Here is a 14960-nt window from a genome sequence, read left to right as displayed (position 1 = left end):
TACAACTTTATGACGGACAGAATTACAGAAAAGGCAGTACTTAGTCTGTGCAGGTTAATTGTCTTCTTTATTCTAGAAAATATGCACTGAATTTTAGCATTTCCACTGTTATACTGTAATAAATAACATTCTAAAATCAAGGAATATATTAAAACTTTCATGAATTATATTTGTACAAGAGAAGTTCATCAAATGTTAAAATGTTTTCACGTAAAAACAATGCATAAAACAATGGACTGCACAGGAAACTAGTGATCCGAACCAATCTCAACTTTACGGAAATAGCTGAAAAAAGACACAATATATTGGACAATTCACTAACAGACCCTTCATGTAGGGATGTTCCCAACAATGAGTTACTAAATCACAACGGCAGGGCATGTGATCCTGAAATACCGGATTTCAGAATTCCTTTTGCAGTGATTACTAACCAGTCTATGAGATGATCTATATCAATAGTCCTGGATAAGAAATATTGCATTTTATATGCTGACTGGTGAACATCATTTCATAGTTTATACTATAATAATTATCATCTACATTAAGTAATTTTGTAAAATTTTATTTTTGCCCGGAGCTGCATTCTGCTGGTTATCGTTGGAACTAGTCAATGGCTTGTTGATAGACACATCTCTGACCACCTAAATGAGAACCTTTAAAGGGTTTTTCCCAACATTAGAGGTGGTGGCATGTCGCTAGGATATGCCACCACTTCTAATCACCCACCATTCCTCAAGATGGCTCCTTCACAGCTGTTTCCCTACACAGCCACGCTCCAGTCGTTCCTTTTTGCAAGGAACTGCAAAACAGCTCTGTTCAATGGAATTCAAGGAAGAAGGTGAAGGGATCACAGTCAGAATCGGTAGGGGTCCCATAGGTCAGACCCCCAACAATCATGATGGTATGGCATAACCACATAATATTCCATACAAAAATAAGCTAGGAATATACTTTTAAGGCAATGCTCTGTGATCACTGTATTCTGGGAGAGTTTTCCCTTCATCAGTACAGTGCTTAGTATTAAATTTACACTACCCAGCATACAAACCACCAGAGGCATTTGTATACATGAAATGCTGGGAGATTTCAGCTCCACAGACACCAGAAGTCAAGTTTAGATAAATAATGCAATATATTTACAGAGTTCCTCAACATGTTATGTAGATAACACCTCTATATATAAAGTATTAAGTAGAGGTTCATATGTAGACATATGCTTAAAGAGGTATTCCCAGAATTGACGTGATCACTTATCCACCTTCCACCTCTGGGACTCCCACCGATAGCGAGAATGGGGGTTCTGAACTTCCTGTTCCGCCTCACTGCTAGACTTCAGTTAAGGGGACATTGAATTGCATAGGTAATAGGTGATAATCATTGATTCTAGGAAAACCGATTTAATGCATGTGTTTTTTTTGGAACATCTAAGGGCTCTTTTACATGGACCAATTATCGGGCAAATGATCATTGCCCTGTGTAAACAGAGCAACGATCAGCCGATGAACGAGTAAACGCTCCTTCATCAGCTGATCGTATTGGTTCTGCAGCAGAAAATATTACTGTTGTCAGCAGCACATCTCCCTGTGCTGCCGACATGATAGAAATGTATGAGGACGAGTGATCGGAGTAATAAGCGCTCGTCCCCATACATTACTGATCATAGCACCTTGTGAAAGGAGCAAACGAGCGCCGATCAACGAGCTGTCTCTTTGATTGGTGCTCGTTGTTACGGGTAAAATGGGACGGTGTAAAAGGCCCCTTAGTGTAGAAATCATTTGTGCATCTATAGCCTTTATAATAAAAAACAATCTCTGATACAATTTCAGGACAGGAATACCAAAAAAATCAGTGCAATGTGCCGTTTTTAATATATACACATATCTATCAAATGCCTCAAGATGTCTTGGTCCTGATGTTATACATTTACACATAGTAAGGATTGTATGAAGACGACAATTGTGTAAACATCTTAACTTACATTTCTTTACAGGACAAGTTGAACAGTCCATAGGCAAAACACCTGAAGCAGTCGGAACTAGAAAAGTTGTAAAATACATGATATTCTGCAGCCCAGTTGAATTAAATAGACCAAGTAAAACAAGAGTTTGAACTTTTTAAGTTTAAAGCAATTAAAAACTAAGGCTGGTATCACTACTTTGGTTCTCTAGGGTGAGGTCTATTCTCTCTATATCTCTGTTTTTGACTGTCATTTTCAGATGTTCGTCTAACTCTTGGTGGAGCTACAGGTGCCGGGTTTTCTCCATTTTGCCCTCTCTCATCTCTTAAAGTGCGAAACCTTGGTTTGGGTAAGAGTGGCTCCTGAACTCCACCTTGTAATGGAGAGCTGCTGACTATGCTAGAGTCCTTTGCTTTAACATTTTCTCTCTCATCTGTCCATTCAAATTTGCTGTTATATGGAGCACGTCGTTGCCTCTCTTTCCGTAGGATGTCGGCCGCTCTGGGATGGAAATTTAACTCTTGGCTGGAGTTACCTCCATCTGAATCGTCATCACCCACTGTACAAGGATGAAAAAAAAGAAATTCATATGAAATCGCAGAACATGAAACTAGCAGTTTTTATCAACACGTCTTCTGTTACAGAGAGCCCTTTTACTTTCCACATATTGTCATTTAAATATGCTATATCTGTTTAACGATAGATAGTTAATGACAAACTAGTTATGTAATTTATTATTATTCTAAGAAAAGTTATAGCAATCTACTGAAATTCTCTATAAGTTTTATATGATTATATTACTACACTTTAAGCTATATTAGAATGGAGCGATAAAATCAGGACACAGACTAATCTGTAATTTATATTATTTCCATTACTTATATAGAACTAACATACACTATATGTCCAAAAGTATGTGGACACCCCGCAGAGGCATAGCTAGGTGCTCCAGCACCCGGGGCAAAGATTCAGTTTGGCGCCCCCCGCCCAACCTCTTTCCCGACATCTTCTCCCTTGCCATGTTTGTTTTCTCTACCAATAAAAGAGGTATCATTTTTTTTCCACATTTTTTTTTTATGTAACTCCAGCACAAAGTCATCTGTACATTTTACAAGCAATATTTCTATATACAACACCAGAACCAAGCTCATTACATATATACAGCACCAGTACAAAGCTCATTACATATATACAACACCAGAACAAAGCTCATTACATATATACAGCACCAGTAGCAAGCTCATTACATATATACAACACCAGAACCAAGCTCAATACATAAATACAGCACCAGAACAAAGCTCAACACATATATACAATACCAGAACAATGCTCATTACATATATACAGCACCAGAACCAAGCTCAGTACATATATACAACACCAGAACTAAACTCATTATATATATACAGCACCAGAACCAAGCTCAGTACATATATACAGCATCAGAACCAAGATTCGTACATATATACAGTGCCAGAAACAAGCTCAGTACATATATACAGCACCAAGACCAAGCTCAATACATATATACAGTACCAGAACCAAGCTCGGTACATATATACAGCACCAAGACCAAGCTCAATACATATATACAGTACCAGAACCAAGCTCAGTACATAAATACAACACCAGCACAAATACAGCTCAATTTAGTCATATAGGTTTGCACTAAATTGTATATAGCTCCCAGCATGGCCCAAACAATGGTAAGGATATGCTGGGAGATGCTGTTTCACAAAAAAAAATATCATACCACCATCATCTCGCCGCAGATCATACAGTGACTACAGCGCTAATTAGAGGCAGAATAAACATTTAGATTAAGTGACTCACAGGTGACGATCTCAGATTCTAGTTGTGCTTTTTCTATTTTCTTCTCCATCCGGTCCAGACCTCTGTGACGACTTCTCCCGGCCACAGACCATTTCTGCAGTTTGCAACTCAGATGTCTTCAGCTTCTCACTTTTCAAACATTTCTGCACCTTTTAAACAAACATAAAGTTCTCATGGGGCCAGACGTTGTGCCCCTAAATATAATCGCACCATACACTGCACCTCTAATTATAACAGCACAATACACTGTACCTCTAATTATAATAGCACCATACACTGTGTCCCACACACAAACACATCGTGCCCCCTGTATATAGTGCCCTACATAAATCACCCTGTAGATAGTGACCCCCATAGAGCCCCTGTATATAGTGCCCCACATACAGCCCCCTGTAGTGTCCCACATATAGCCACTCCTGTAGATAGTGCCCTACATATAGCCCTCCTGTATATAGTGCCCCACATATAGCCCCCTCTGAAAAAGAGGTATTCCCAGAATTGACGTGATCACTTATCCACCTTCCACCTCTGGGACTCCCACCAATAGCAAGAATGGGGGTTCTGAACTTCCTGTTCCGCCTCACTGCTAGACTTCAGTTAAGGGGACATTGAATTGCATAGGTAATAGGTGATAATCATTGATTCTAGGAAAACCGATTTAATGCATGTGTTTTTTTTGGAACATCTAAGGGCCCTTTTACATGGACCAATTATCGGGGCAAATGATCATTGCCCTGTGTAAACAGAGCAACGATCAGCCGATGAACGAGTAAACGCTCCTTCATCAGCTGATCGTATTGGTTCTGCAGCAGAAAATATTACTGTTGTCAGCAGCACATCTCCCTGTGCTGCCGATATGATAGAAATGTATGAGGACGAGTGATCGGAGTAATGAGCGCTCGTCCCCATACATTACTGATCATAGCACCTTGTGAAAGGAGCAAACGAGCGCCGATCAACGAGCTGTCTCTTTGATTGGTGCTCGTTGTTACGGGTAAAATGGGACGGTGTAAAAGGCCCCTTAGTGTAGAAATCATTTGTGCATCTATAGCCTTTATAATAAAAAACAATCTCTGATACAATTTCAGGACAGGAATACCAAAAAAATCAGTGCAATGTGCCGTTTTTAATATATACACATATCTATCAAATGCCTCAAGATGTCTTGGTCCTGATGTTTTACATTTACACATAGTAAGGATTGTATGAAGACGACAATTGTGTAAACATCTTAACTTACATATATAGTGCCCCACATACAGCCCCCTGTAGTGTCCCACATATAGCCACTCCTGTAGATAGTGCCCTACATATAGCCCTCCTGTATATAGTGCCCCACATATAGCCCCCTCTGAAAATAGTGCCCGACATGTAGCCCCCCTGTAGATAGTGCCCCACATATAGCCCCCCCTGTAGATAGTACTCCACATATAGCCCACCCCTGTATATAGTGTCCACAACTGTAGATAGTGCCTCACATATAGCTCCCCTATAGTACTCTATATATAGCCCACCACTGTATATAGTGTCCGACATATAGCCCACCCCTGTAGATTTTCCCTGCATATATCTCCCCCTATAAATAGTGCTTTACATATAGCCCACCTCTATATATAGCCCACCCCAGTATATAGTGCCTCACATATAGCTCCCCCTACAGTGCTCCACATATAACCCACCCCCATATATAGTGCCTCACATATAGCTCCCCCTATAGTGGTCCACATATAGCCCACCCCTGTTTATAGTTTCTCACATATAACTCCCCCTATAGTGCTCCACATATAGCCCACCCCTGTATATAGCCCCCCTGTAGATAGAGCCAACCCCTGTAGATAGAGTCCCCCTGTAGATAATATCACACTATTAGTATAAATAAACCAAACTTTACATACTCACCTTAAACCCGTTCCTGCGCCGTCCGGTGGCAATGCAGACCTGCTCTGTTCTGAGCAGGCCTGCTGAGGTTGAACGACGCAAGTGGCGCAAAGAAGTAATCGCGCCGCTTGAATCATTGAAAGGCGCTGAATGGCCGAGCACGGCTGGTTGGTTTCAGAGAGGGAGCAGGCCGCCGTCATGGACGGTGTGGCCCTGGCGCCCCCCCACCTTCCCTCTTAGTTGCACCCAGGGCACATGCCCCGCCTGCCCCCCCCTAGCTACACCCCTGACACCCTGAGTTCAGGTGTTTCACCCGCACTCATTGCCAACAGGTGCAAAAAATGAAGTACACAGCCATGCAATCTCCATAGACATACACTACCGTTCAAAAGTTTGGGGTCACCCAGACAATTTTGTGTTTTCCATGAAAACTCACACTTATATTTATCAAATGAGTTGCAAAATGACTAGAAAATATAGTCAAGACATTGACAAGGTTATAAATAATGATTTTTATTTGAAATAATAATTTTCTCCTTCAAACTTTGCTTTCGTCAAAGAATGCTCCATTTGCAGCAATTACAGCATTGCAGACCTTTGGCATTCTAGCTGTTAATTTGCTGAGGTAATCGGGAGAAATTTCACCCCATGCTTCCAGAAGCCCCTCCCACAAGTTGGATTGGCTTGATGGGCACTTCTTGCGTACCATACGGTCAAGCTGCTCCCACAACAGCTCTATGGGGTTGAGATCTGGTGACTGCACTGGCCACTCCATTACAGATAGAATACCAGCTGCCTGCTTCTTCCCTAAATAGTTCTTGCATAATTTGGAGGTGTGCTTTGGGTCATTGTCCTGTTGTAGGATGAAATTGGCTCCAATCAAGCGCTGTCCACAGGGTATGGCATGGCATTGCAAAATGGAGTGATAGCCTTCCTTATTCAAAATCCCTTTTACCTTGTACAAATCTCCCACTTTACCAGCACCAAAGCAACCCCAGACCATCACATTACCTCCACCATGCTTGACAGATGCCGTCAGGCACTCTTCCAGCATCTTTTCAGTTGTTCTGCGTCTCACAAATGTTCTTCTATGTGATCCAAACACCTCAAACTTCGATTTGTCTGTCCATAACACTTTTTTTTACAATCTTCCTCTGTCCAATGTCTGTGTGCTTTTGGCCATATTAATCTTTTCCTTTTATTAGCCAGTCTCAGATATGGCTTTTTCTTTGCCACTCTGCCCTGAAGGCCAGCATTCCGGAGTCACCTCTTCACTGTAGATGTTGACACTGGCGTTTTGCGGGTACTATTTAATGAAGCTGCCAGTTGAGGACCTGTGAGGCATCTATTTCTCAAACTAGAGACTCTAATGTACTTGTCTTGTTGCTCAGTTGTGCAGCGGGGCCTCCCACTTCTCTTTCTACTCTGGTTAGAGCCTGTGTGTGCTGTCCTCTGAAGGGAGTAGTACACACCGTTGTAGGAAATCTTCAGTTTCTTGGCAATTTCTCACATGGAATAGCCTTCATTTCTAAGAACAAGAATAGACTGTCGAGTTTCACATGAAAGCTCTTTTTCTAGCCATTTGGAGAGTTTAATCGAACCCACAAATGTAATGCTCCAGATTCTCAACTAGCTCAAAGGAAGGTCAGGTTTATAGCTCCTCTAAACAGCAAAACTGTTTACAGCGGTGCTAACATAATTGCACAAGGGTTTTCAAGTGTTTTCTAATCATCCATTAGCCTTCTAACACAGTTCGCAAACACAATCTACCATTAGAACACTGGAGTGATGGTTGCTGGAAATGGGCCTCTATACACCTATGTAGATATTGCATTAAAAACCAGACATTTGCAGCTAGAATAGTCATTTAGCACATTAACAATGTATAGAGTGTATTTCTGATTAATTTAATGTTATCTTCATTGAAAAAAACTGTGCTTTTCTTTCAAAAATAAGGAAATTTCTAAGTGACCCTAAACTTTTGAACGGTAGTGTACATTGGAAGTATGATGTGGCAGTGATTTAACGAAAATGTCTGCAGCAATTCCGCAGAAACTAGCAGGATTTCTGCTGCGGAAAAAACTGCAGAAAATGGTGCGGATTTTGCTGCTTTTTTCTCAATGTTGGGAGATGGTGACATCTCCTCTGAAGAACGCAGCAATTCAGTCCACTGTCCACAGCAGGAATTGACATGCTGTGGTACGAATAATACGCACCACAGGTCAATTTCTGGTCGGAAATTTTACATAGCATGTGGATGAGATTTGTTAAATCTCACCCACTTTGCTGCTACTGTACTGTATGCTGCTGCGTATTTTCCGTCCGCAATTCCGGGTGCAAAATACGCATCAATTCCGATACGTGTGGACAAGCCCTTACTGGCACTGTCATAGGATGCCACCTTTGCCACAAGTCAGTGTGCAAAGTTTTTTATCGCTATATCTGCTCCATTCAATTTTAAATGCTATTATTGTGAAGTGGAAGCATCTAGGAGTAAAAACAGCTTAGCCATGAAGCGGTATACCACGCAAACTCAAAGAGCATAAATCGCCTATCCTCTGTTGCATCACTCACTACAGAGTTCCAAACTGCCTCTGGAAGTGACATCAGCACAAGAACTATGAAATAGGTTTCCATGGTCAAGCATCTGCACGCAAGCCTAAGATCTCAATGCCAACGCTAAGGGTCGCTTGGAATTCTTTACAGCACACCGCCACTGGGCTCTGGAGCAGGAAAAATGTGTTCCCTGGAGTGATGAATCATGTTTCCCTATCTGGCAGTCTGATGGACCAATCTTGGTTAAGGGAGACTAAGGGGATCGCTACCTCCGGGAATGCATAGTGCCTACTGTAAAATTTGATGAAGGTGGGATAATGGTCTGGGGCTGTTTTTCACGGTTTGAGCTAGGTCCCCTGTTTCCAGTGAAGGGTAATGTTAATGCTTCAGCATACAAGGACATTTTAAACAATTGTACGCTTCCAACTGTGTGGAAACAGTATGGGGAATTCCTATTCAGCATAACTGTGCCTCAGTGCACAAAACAAGGTCCATAAAGACATGGTGTGACTAGTTGCACAGACCTCCACCACATCAAATCTTTGTGGGTTAAACTAGAACGCCAATTGCGAGCCAGACCTTCTCGTTCAACATCAGTGTCTGACCTCACAAATTCTCTTTTGGCTGATTAGGCAAAAATTCCCACAGACACACTCCATTATCTTGTGGAAAGCCTTCCTAGAAAAGTAGAGGCTGTTACAGCTGCAAAAAGCGGCCCAACTCCACATTAACGCCTAAGGTTTTTGAATGAGATGTCCAATAATTTCATAAAGGTGTTATCGTCAAGTGTCCACATACTTTTGGCCATATAGGTATTAAACACTATTATTCACAGATTATAATCACTTACATCAGCCCCTGTCCCCAGTGAAGCTCACAGTCTACTTTTATCTCAATCTTGCTAATTTGATGCTAATTAAATGATTTGGACAAGAATAGAAAAACATGGCTGCTTTCTTTCAGAAACAGTGCCACACCTGTCCAAAGGTTGTGTGTGGTATTGCAACTTAGTCCCATCCAGTTCAATAGAGCTGAGCTGCAATAGCAGACACAACCTATGGACTGGTGTAACAGTTTTCTTGAGGAAGTAGCCATGTTTTTTAAACCTTTTAACCAATCATAATTTTTTGGGCAGGAGGAAACTGGAATACCTACAGGCAGGTATCATCTATCTATCTATCTATCTATCTATCTATCTATCTATCTATCTATCTATCTATCTATCTATCCATGTATCTATCGATCTATCTCATATCTATCTATCTATCCATGTATGCATGGCCGGCCTTGGATACGTTCGACCAGTGCGGTCGCACAGGGCGCAAGCCGCCACACTGCAAGAGGGGCGCCAGCGTGTGTGTGTGTATCCCTGCACCATTGCAACTACCAGCGGGGATACACACACTAACTGCAGTCGCCTTTCCACCCGGGCGCTTCTTAACTTAATGGCCGTCGCTACCGCTGTAGCAGCCATAGCGGCTGCTAGCGGTGACACCGGGCATGAGGGCGGTGGCGCCGCTAGCAGCTGCTGCGGCTGCTATAGCGGTAGCGACGGCACTATAGCAGAGCAGGGAGGTATCTCCCTGCTCTGATATCTACTAGCGCCACTGTAGCTCCCTGAAGGAGCGGAATCCCTATGTGGCCGGGTATTCCACTCCTGGAGTGTTGCAGATGCTATGACCGGGGATTCCACTCCAGGAGAAGCCAATGACATCATGGACACAGACGACAGGATCTTCTCCTAAAGTGGAATCGACGGTCACAGCGTCGGCAACGCTGTGGACGGGGATTCCGCTTCAGGAGTTTCCCCTGATGTCACTGTCCATATATGGACAGAGACATCAAGCAGCGCTCCAGGAGCGGAATCCCCGGCCACATGGGGATTCCGCTCTTTCAGGGAGCTACAGTGGCGCTATCTATACTGGAAGGCGTTGGAGGGGGGTTTCTATCTAAAAGGGGGCTATGGGCTGTGTGGCACTAACTACAAAAAAGGACAACTGTGCAGGAGCACACAAAATATCCAGCTTTCCCGGCTATCAAATAAATGTGTGGAAATAAACTAAGATATAACTTTTATTTAATCTAGCTAAAAGGATTAATTGTTTAGCTAAACTAAATAAAAGTTATATCTTAGTTTATTTCCACACATTTATTTGATAGCTGGGAAAGCTGGGTATTTTGTGTGCTCCTGCACAGTTGGCCTTTTTTGAATGTCTATTGCCCGCCAGCTATCAGGGTCATTTCGTAGTCCTTGCACTTCAAGAGGGCTGTGGGTAGTGCGGCACTACCTACCAGGGGGCTGTGTGGCACTACCAACCAGGGGGCTGTGGGCTGTGTGGCCACTACCAACCAGGGGGCTGTGGGCTGTGTGGCACTACCAACCAGGGGGCCGTGGGTTGTGTGGCACTACCAACCAGTGGGCTGTGTGGCACTACCAACCAAGGGGCTGTGGGCTGTGTGACACTACCAACCAGGGGGCTGTGGGCTGTGTGGCACTACCAACCAGGGGGCTGTGGGCTGTGTGGCACTACCAACCAGGGGGCTGTGGGCTGTGTGGCACTACCAACCAGGGGGTTGTGGGCTGTGTGGCCCTACCAACCAGGGGGCTGTGGGGCACTACCAACCAGGGGGCTGTGTGGCACTCCCTACCAGGGGGCTGTAGGCTGTGTGGCACTCCCTACCAGGGTTCTTTGTGGCACTCCCTACCAGGGGTCTGTGCGGCACTCCCTACCAGGGGGCTGTGCGGCACTCCATAGCAGGGGGCTGTGCGGCACTTCCTACCAGGGGGCTGTGTGGCACTCCCTACATGGGGCTGTATGGCACTCCCTACAGGGGGCTGTGTGGCACACTCTACAGGGGGCTGTGTGGCGCTATCTACACGGGGGCTGTGCGGCGCTACCTACAAGGGGGCTGTCTGGTGCTACCTACAAGGGGGCTGTCTGGCGCTACCTACAAGGGAGCTGTCTGGCGCTACCTACAAGGGGGCTGTCTGGCGCTACCTACAAGGGGGCTGTGTGGTTCTACCTACAAGGGGGCTGTGTGGCGCTACCTACAAGGGGGCTGTGTGGCGCTACCTACAAGGGGCTGTGTGGCGCTACCTACAGGGGGAATCTGTGAGTGGTGGGCTGATGGTCATTTTACTGTGAGTGGTGGGCTGATGGTCATTTTACTGTGAGTGGGGGCAGATGGTCATTTTACTGTGAGTGGGAGGCTGATGGTCATTTTACTGTGAGTGGGGTGTTGATGGTCTTCAAGTGGTTTCCACCTCTGACCTCCAATTGAAATTAATAGGAGGCAGAAAATACCTGCGTCGCTCGTTTGGAGCGTCTTTTGCATTCGCTTCAACAGCTTAAGAAAAAACACAAAAAAAAAGGTCAAAAACATTGTCAGTTCCTGAAGGAATTTTGAGGCATATTTTTTTTTGCCTTACAAAAAAATGTGCGTGAACATATCCTACGAGTGTAGGGCTTGTTCTTAGCCGTTTTCTGTCTTTCTCGAAACAATTTTTGGTAGGGGGGCCCTGAGGAAATGTTATTATTCCAGTGCTGCCTCGAGTCTGAAAAGGTTGGGAAGCTCTGTACTAGGCTACAGGATCCCATCATGGAGCAACTCAGTTTGTCATGGGAACGGGGCCTAGGTGAGTACAATTTTTGTTTTTGTTTATGGGCACTTTCTACAAGGGGGAGGTGGGAGACTGTATGGCACTGTCTACAAGGGGAAGGGGGTGGTGGGGGATTGTATGGCAATGTCTACAAGAGGGAGGTGGGGGGGCTGTATGGCACGATCTACAAAAAGGAGGTGGGGGATTATGGCACTGTCTACAGGGAGGCTATATGGCAAAATCTACAGTGGGGCACTATACTGTGTGGGGGCCACTAAGCGGATATTATACTGTGTAGGGGCACTACAGGTGGCATATTACTGTTGGCACAATTAGAGGACAAAATACTGTGTCCTTGAAGGGGTTGTAATATATTATTAAATATTATTATTATACTCTATGGGGGTACTAAAGCGGCATTATAATTTTTTTATGGGGCATTCGTTTTTAATAATGAGGTGGGGCACCGAAAGATAATTTTGCACAGGGCGCCATATATCCTAGGGCCGGCCCTGCATGTATCTATCTATCTATCTATCTATCTATCTATCTATCTATCTATGTATCCATGTATCTATCCATCTATCTATCTATCTATCTATCTATCTATCTATCTATCTATCTATCTATCTATATCTCATATCTATCTATCTATCTATCTATCTATCTATCTATCTATCTATCTATCTATCTATCTATCTATCTATCTCATATCTATCTATCTATCTATCTATCTATCTATCTATCTATCTATCTATCTATCTATCTATCTATCTATCTATCTATCTATCTATCTAGATAGGAGATAGATAGATATGAGAAAGATAGATAGATAGATAGATAGATAGATAGATAGATAGATAGATAGATAGATAGATAGATAGATAGATAGATAGATAGATAGATAGATAGATAGATAGATAGATAGATAGATAGAAATGAGATAAATACATAAACAGATAGATAGATCGATAGATGGATAGATACATGATACATAGATAGATAGATAGATAGATAAATAGATAGATAGATAGATAGATAGATAGATAGATAGATAGATAGATAGATAGATAGATAGATAGATAGATAGATAGATAGATAGATAGATAGATAGATAGATAGATAGATATTTAAAAAAAAAAAAATAATAAAGTGTCTTATTATTACTATTACTGTTTTCTTTCTCCTGACAGCCTGCCAGGAGAGAGAGAAGTTACAGCAGGTCTGTGTGGGCTTTTTTTTTTAGCCATGTGGCTGTGCCCCTGACGGCAGTACCACTTGTACTGCCCTGATACACTACAGGACAACCCCTCAAACATGGGAGAACAAAGAAACTGATGTTTTTAGATTTGAATCCAGGACCCCAGTGCTGCATGGCAGCAATGTGACAATAACATTGAGACGCTACAAATGCTTGAATCATTAAGTGAAATGTACAAATTTTAGAGTCTTATAAGTCTTACCTCTAAAGGAAGCTGCATTCTTTTTTGGTGGTCCTTCAGATAGCTTTGTGTGCCCAGGGAGAGACAAATATCGAGTGTGGTGTGTAGTAGCCTATGAAAAGAAATGCATAATGTAGTTTAACAAGTCGTGCAGATACCAGCAGTAACTTTCTTTACAAATGTTGAAAATACTTGTCTATACACTAATTCTAATAGAATATCTGTTCTGCATTTGGTGGATTATTGCTTATTCATAGAATATTTTATTGGAATAATATTTATTTTCTTGCATCAAATGTAACTACAAGTTGAAAAATGCTATACCAGGTAAATTAAATTATGATGTTACTATCACACCCTTATAATCCTGTATTGGAGAAGGTAGGATCATCTGGAGACTCACCCTTGACAACACTCCCCATAATATAATTGCCAGCCCTTGAAGATTAACTTTCCAGACACAACCCATAGTAAGTTAGGGATGTCTGATACATCCAGATCCTCCCATCAGAGATAATCTTTGTATCCATTCCAGCCCCAAGAGTCATTACCATCTTAATATGCATAGGACAGACGAAGATGTCAGCACAAAAATTCTAAATCTTAATAAGCTATAGGGGTCCCTTTAAACTTGTGTTATATCTTGGTACATATATTAGACCGCATTGCATTGATTTATGGTATACTGAGCATAAAATTCAGATCCAAAAGATGTTCTTACATACTGTAAGCATATAAAGTGAAAGATGTAATCTCTGTTAACTAACTTCTCCCAAGTAATAGGGCAAGACCTTTCTAATAATACAAAGAGCAAAATAAATGTACCGCTCTGTTCCTTGTGATAAGACTATTATGCTTCTTTATACTCTCTCTCATGCTGTGCCTTCGACGAATCAATATTTCTTTGGCTTGTTTTTCATTGGTCCCACTTGCAAGGTTGTGTCTGTTGTAGGAAAGTGTCTGCAACAATGGAAATATGATCAGACTGCATTAAAAAATCATTGCTCATATTAGTCACTAATACGATAAGTAACAAAACCAATCAGCACTTTACCTATTTCATAAAATCACTATGGTATTAGCTTGGTTTAATGTACAGTTTCTAATATTGCAGAATTAGCCAGTCCTAGACCAAAGGTTGTGCACATATGTCCGCTTAGACTTCGTTTACATTAGTGTCATGGCCTCCGTTTACATCAAAGCTGTAGCGTCCATGGCCGCGGACCGTCAGGTTTACTCACCCCCCGCCGGCCGCAGCCATGGATCTGTGAGCGCTGGCTTGCATCTCCTTCCAAGGAGACGCCAGCGCTCACTTCCACTCTGGTCCGCTGGGTCCCGTAGGGTGCGCGCGCATGCTCGTGCCCAGCCTTTAAGGGCCAGCACGCGCACATGGGAAATCATCATCATCAACTGCCCATGATTTCCTGGACTATAAAAGGAGCTCATTGCCTGAGCGTTGTTAGTATTTCTATGTCAGTCTTGAAAATGGTCCCTTAGTGTTATCCCGTTCTTGTTGTTACCCGTGCCCTTTTACCTGTATCCTGTGCTGTGTTCTTGTTACTGAACCTGTTAGTGTTGGAGTCATATCCCACTGCATCTGCTTTCGTCTGCCACGTCCAGTGTCATCTGCCACGTTCCGTGTGATCCGCCACATCTGACGCAACCTGCTGTCATCTGCCACGTCTGGTGT

At 42.8% G+C, this 14960-nt stretch overlaps 1 protein-coding gene across 3 annotated transcripts in view; it reads right to left on the bottom strand.

Moving 5' to 3' along the window:
* Positions 1–216: 216 nt before the first annotated feature.
* The window catches only part of LOC142742688 (sodium/hydrogen exchanger 2-like), a 123107-nt gene continuing 108363 nt past the window's right edge, over positions 217–14960 (bottom strand). For all 3 annotated transcript variants that reach the window (XM_075852703.1, XM_075852701.1, XM_075852702.1), the window contains 3 exons: positions 14096–14230; positions 13292–13382; positions 217–2516 (listed from right to left, as the gene is read on the bottom strand). In XM_075852703.1, the coding sequence (XP_075708818.1) occupies positions 2152–2516; positions 13292–13382; positions 14096–14230 (591 nt within the window). In that variant the 3' untranslated portion in view covers positions 217–2151. The remainder of the gene's footprint in view (positions 2517–13291; positions 13383–14095; positions 14231–14960) is intronic.

The sequence above is a fragment of the Rhinoderma darwinii genome, chromosome 2, assembly GCF_050947455.1.
Source record: "Rhinoderma darwinii isolate aRhiDar2 chromosome 2, aRhiDar2.hap1, whole genome shotgun sequence".
Taxonomy (NCBI): domain Eukaryota; kingdom Metazoa; phylum Chordata; class Amphibia; order Anura; family Rhinodermatidae; genus Rhinoderma; species Rhinoderma darwinii.
The sequence above is the reverse complement of the archived record's forward strand: the minus strand, read 5'-3'. Positions and strand labels throughout refer to the sequence as shown.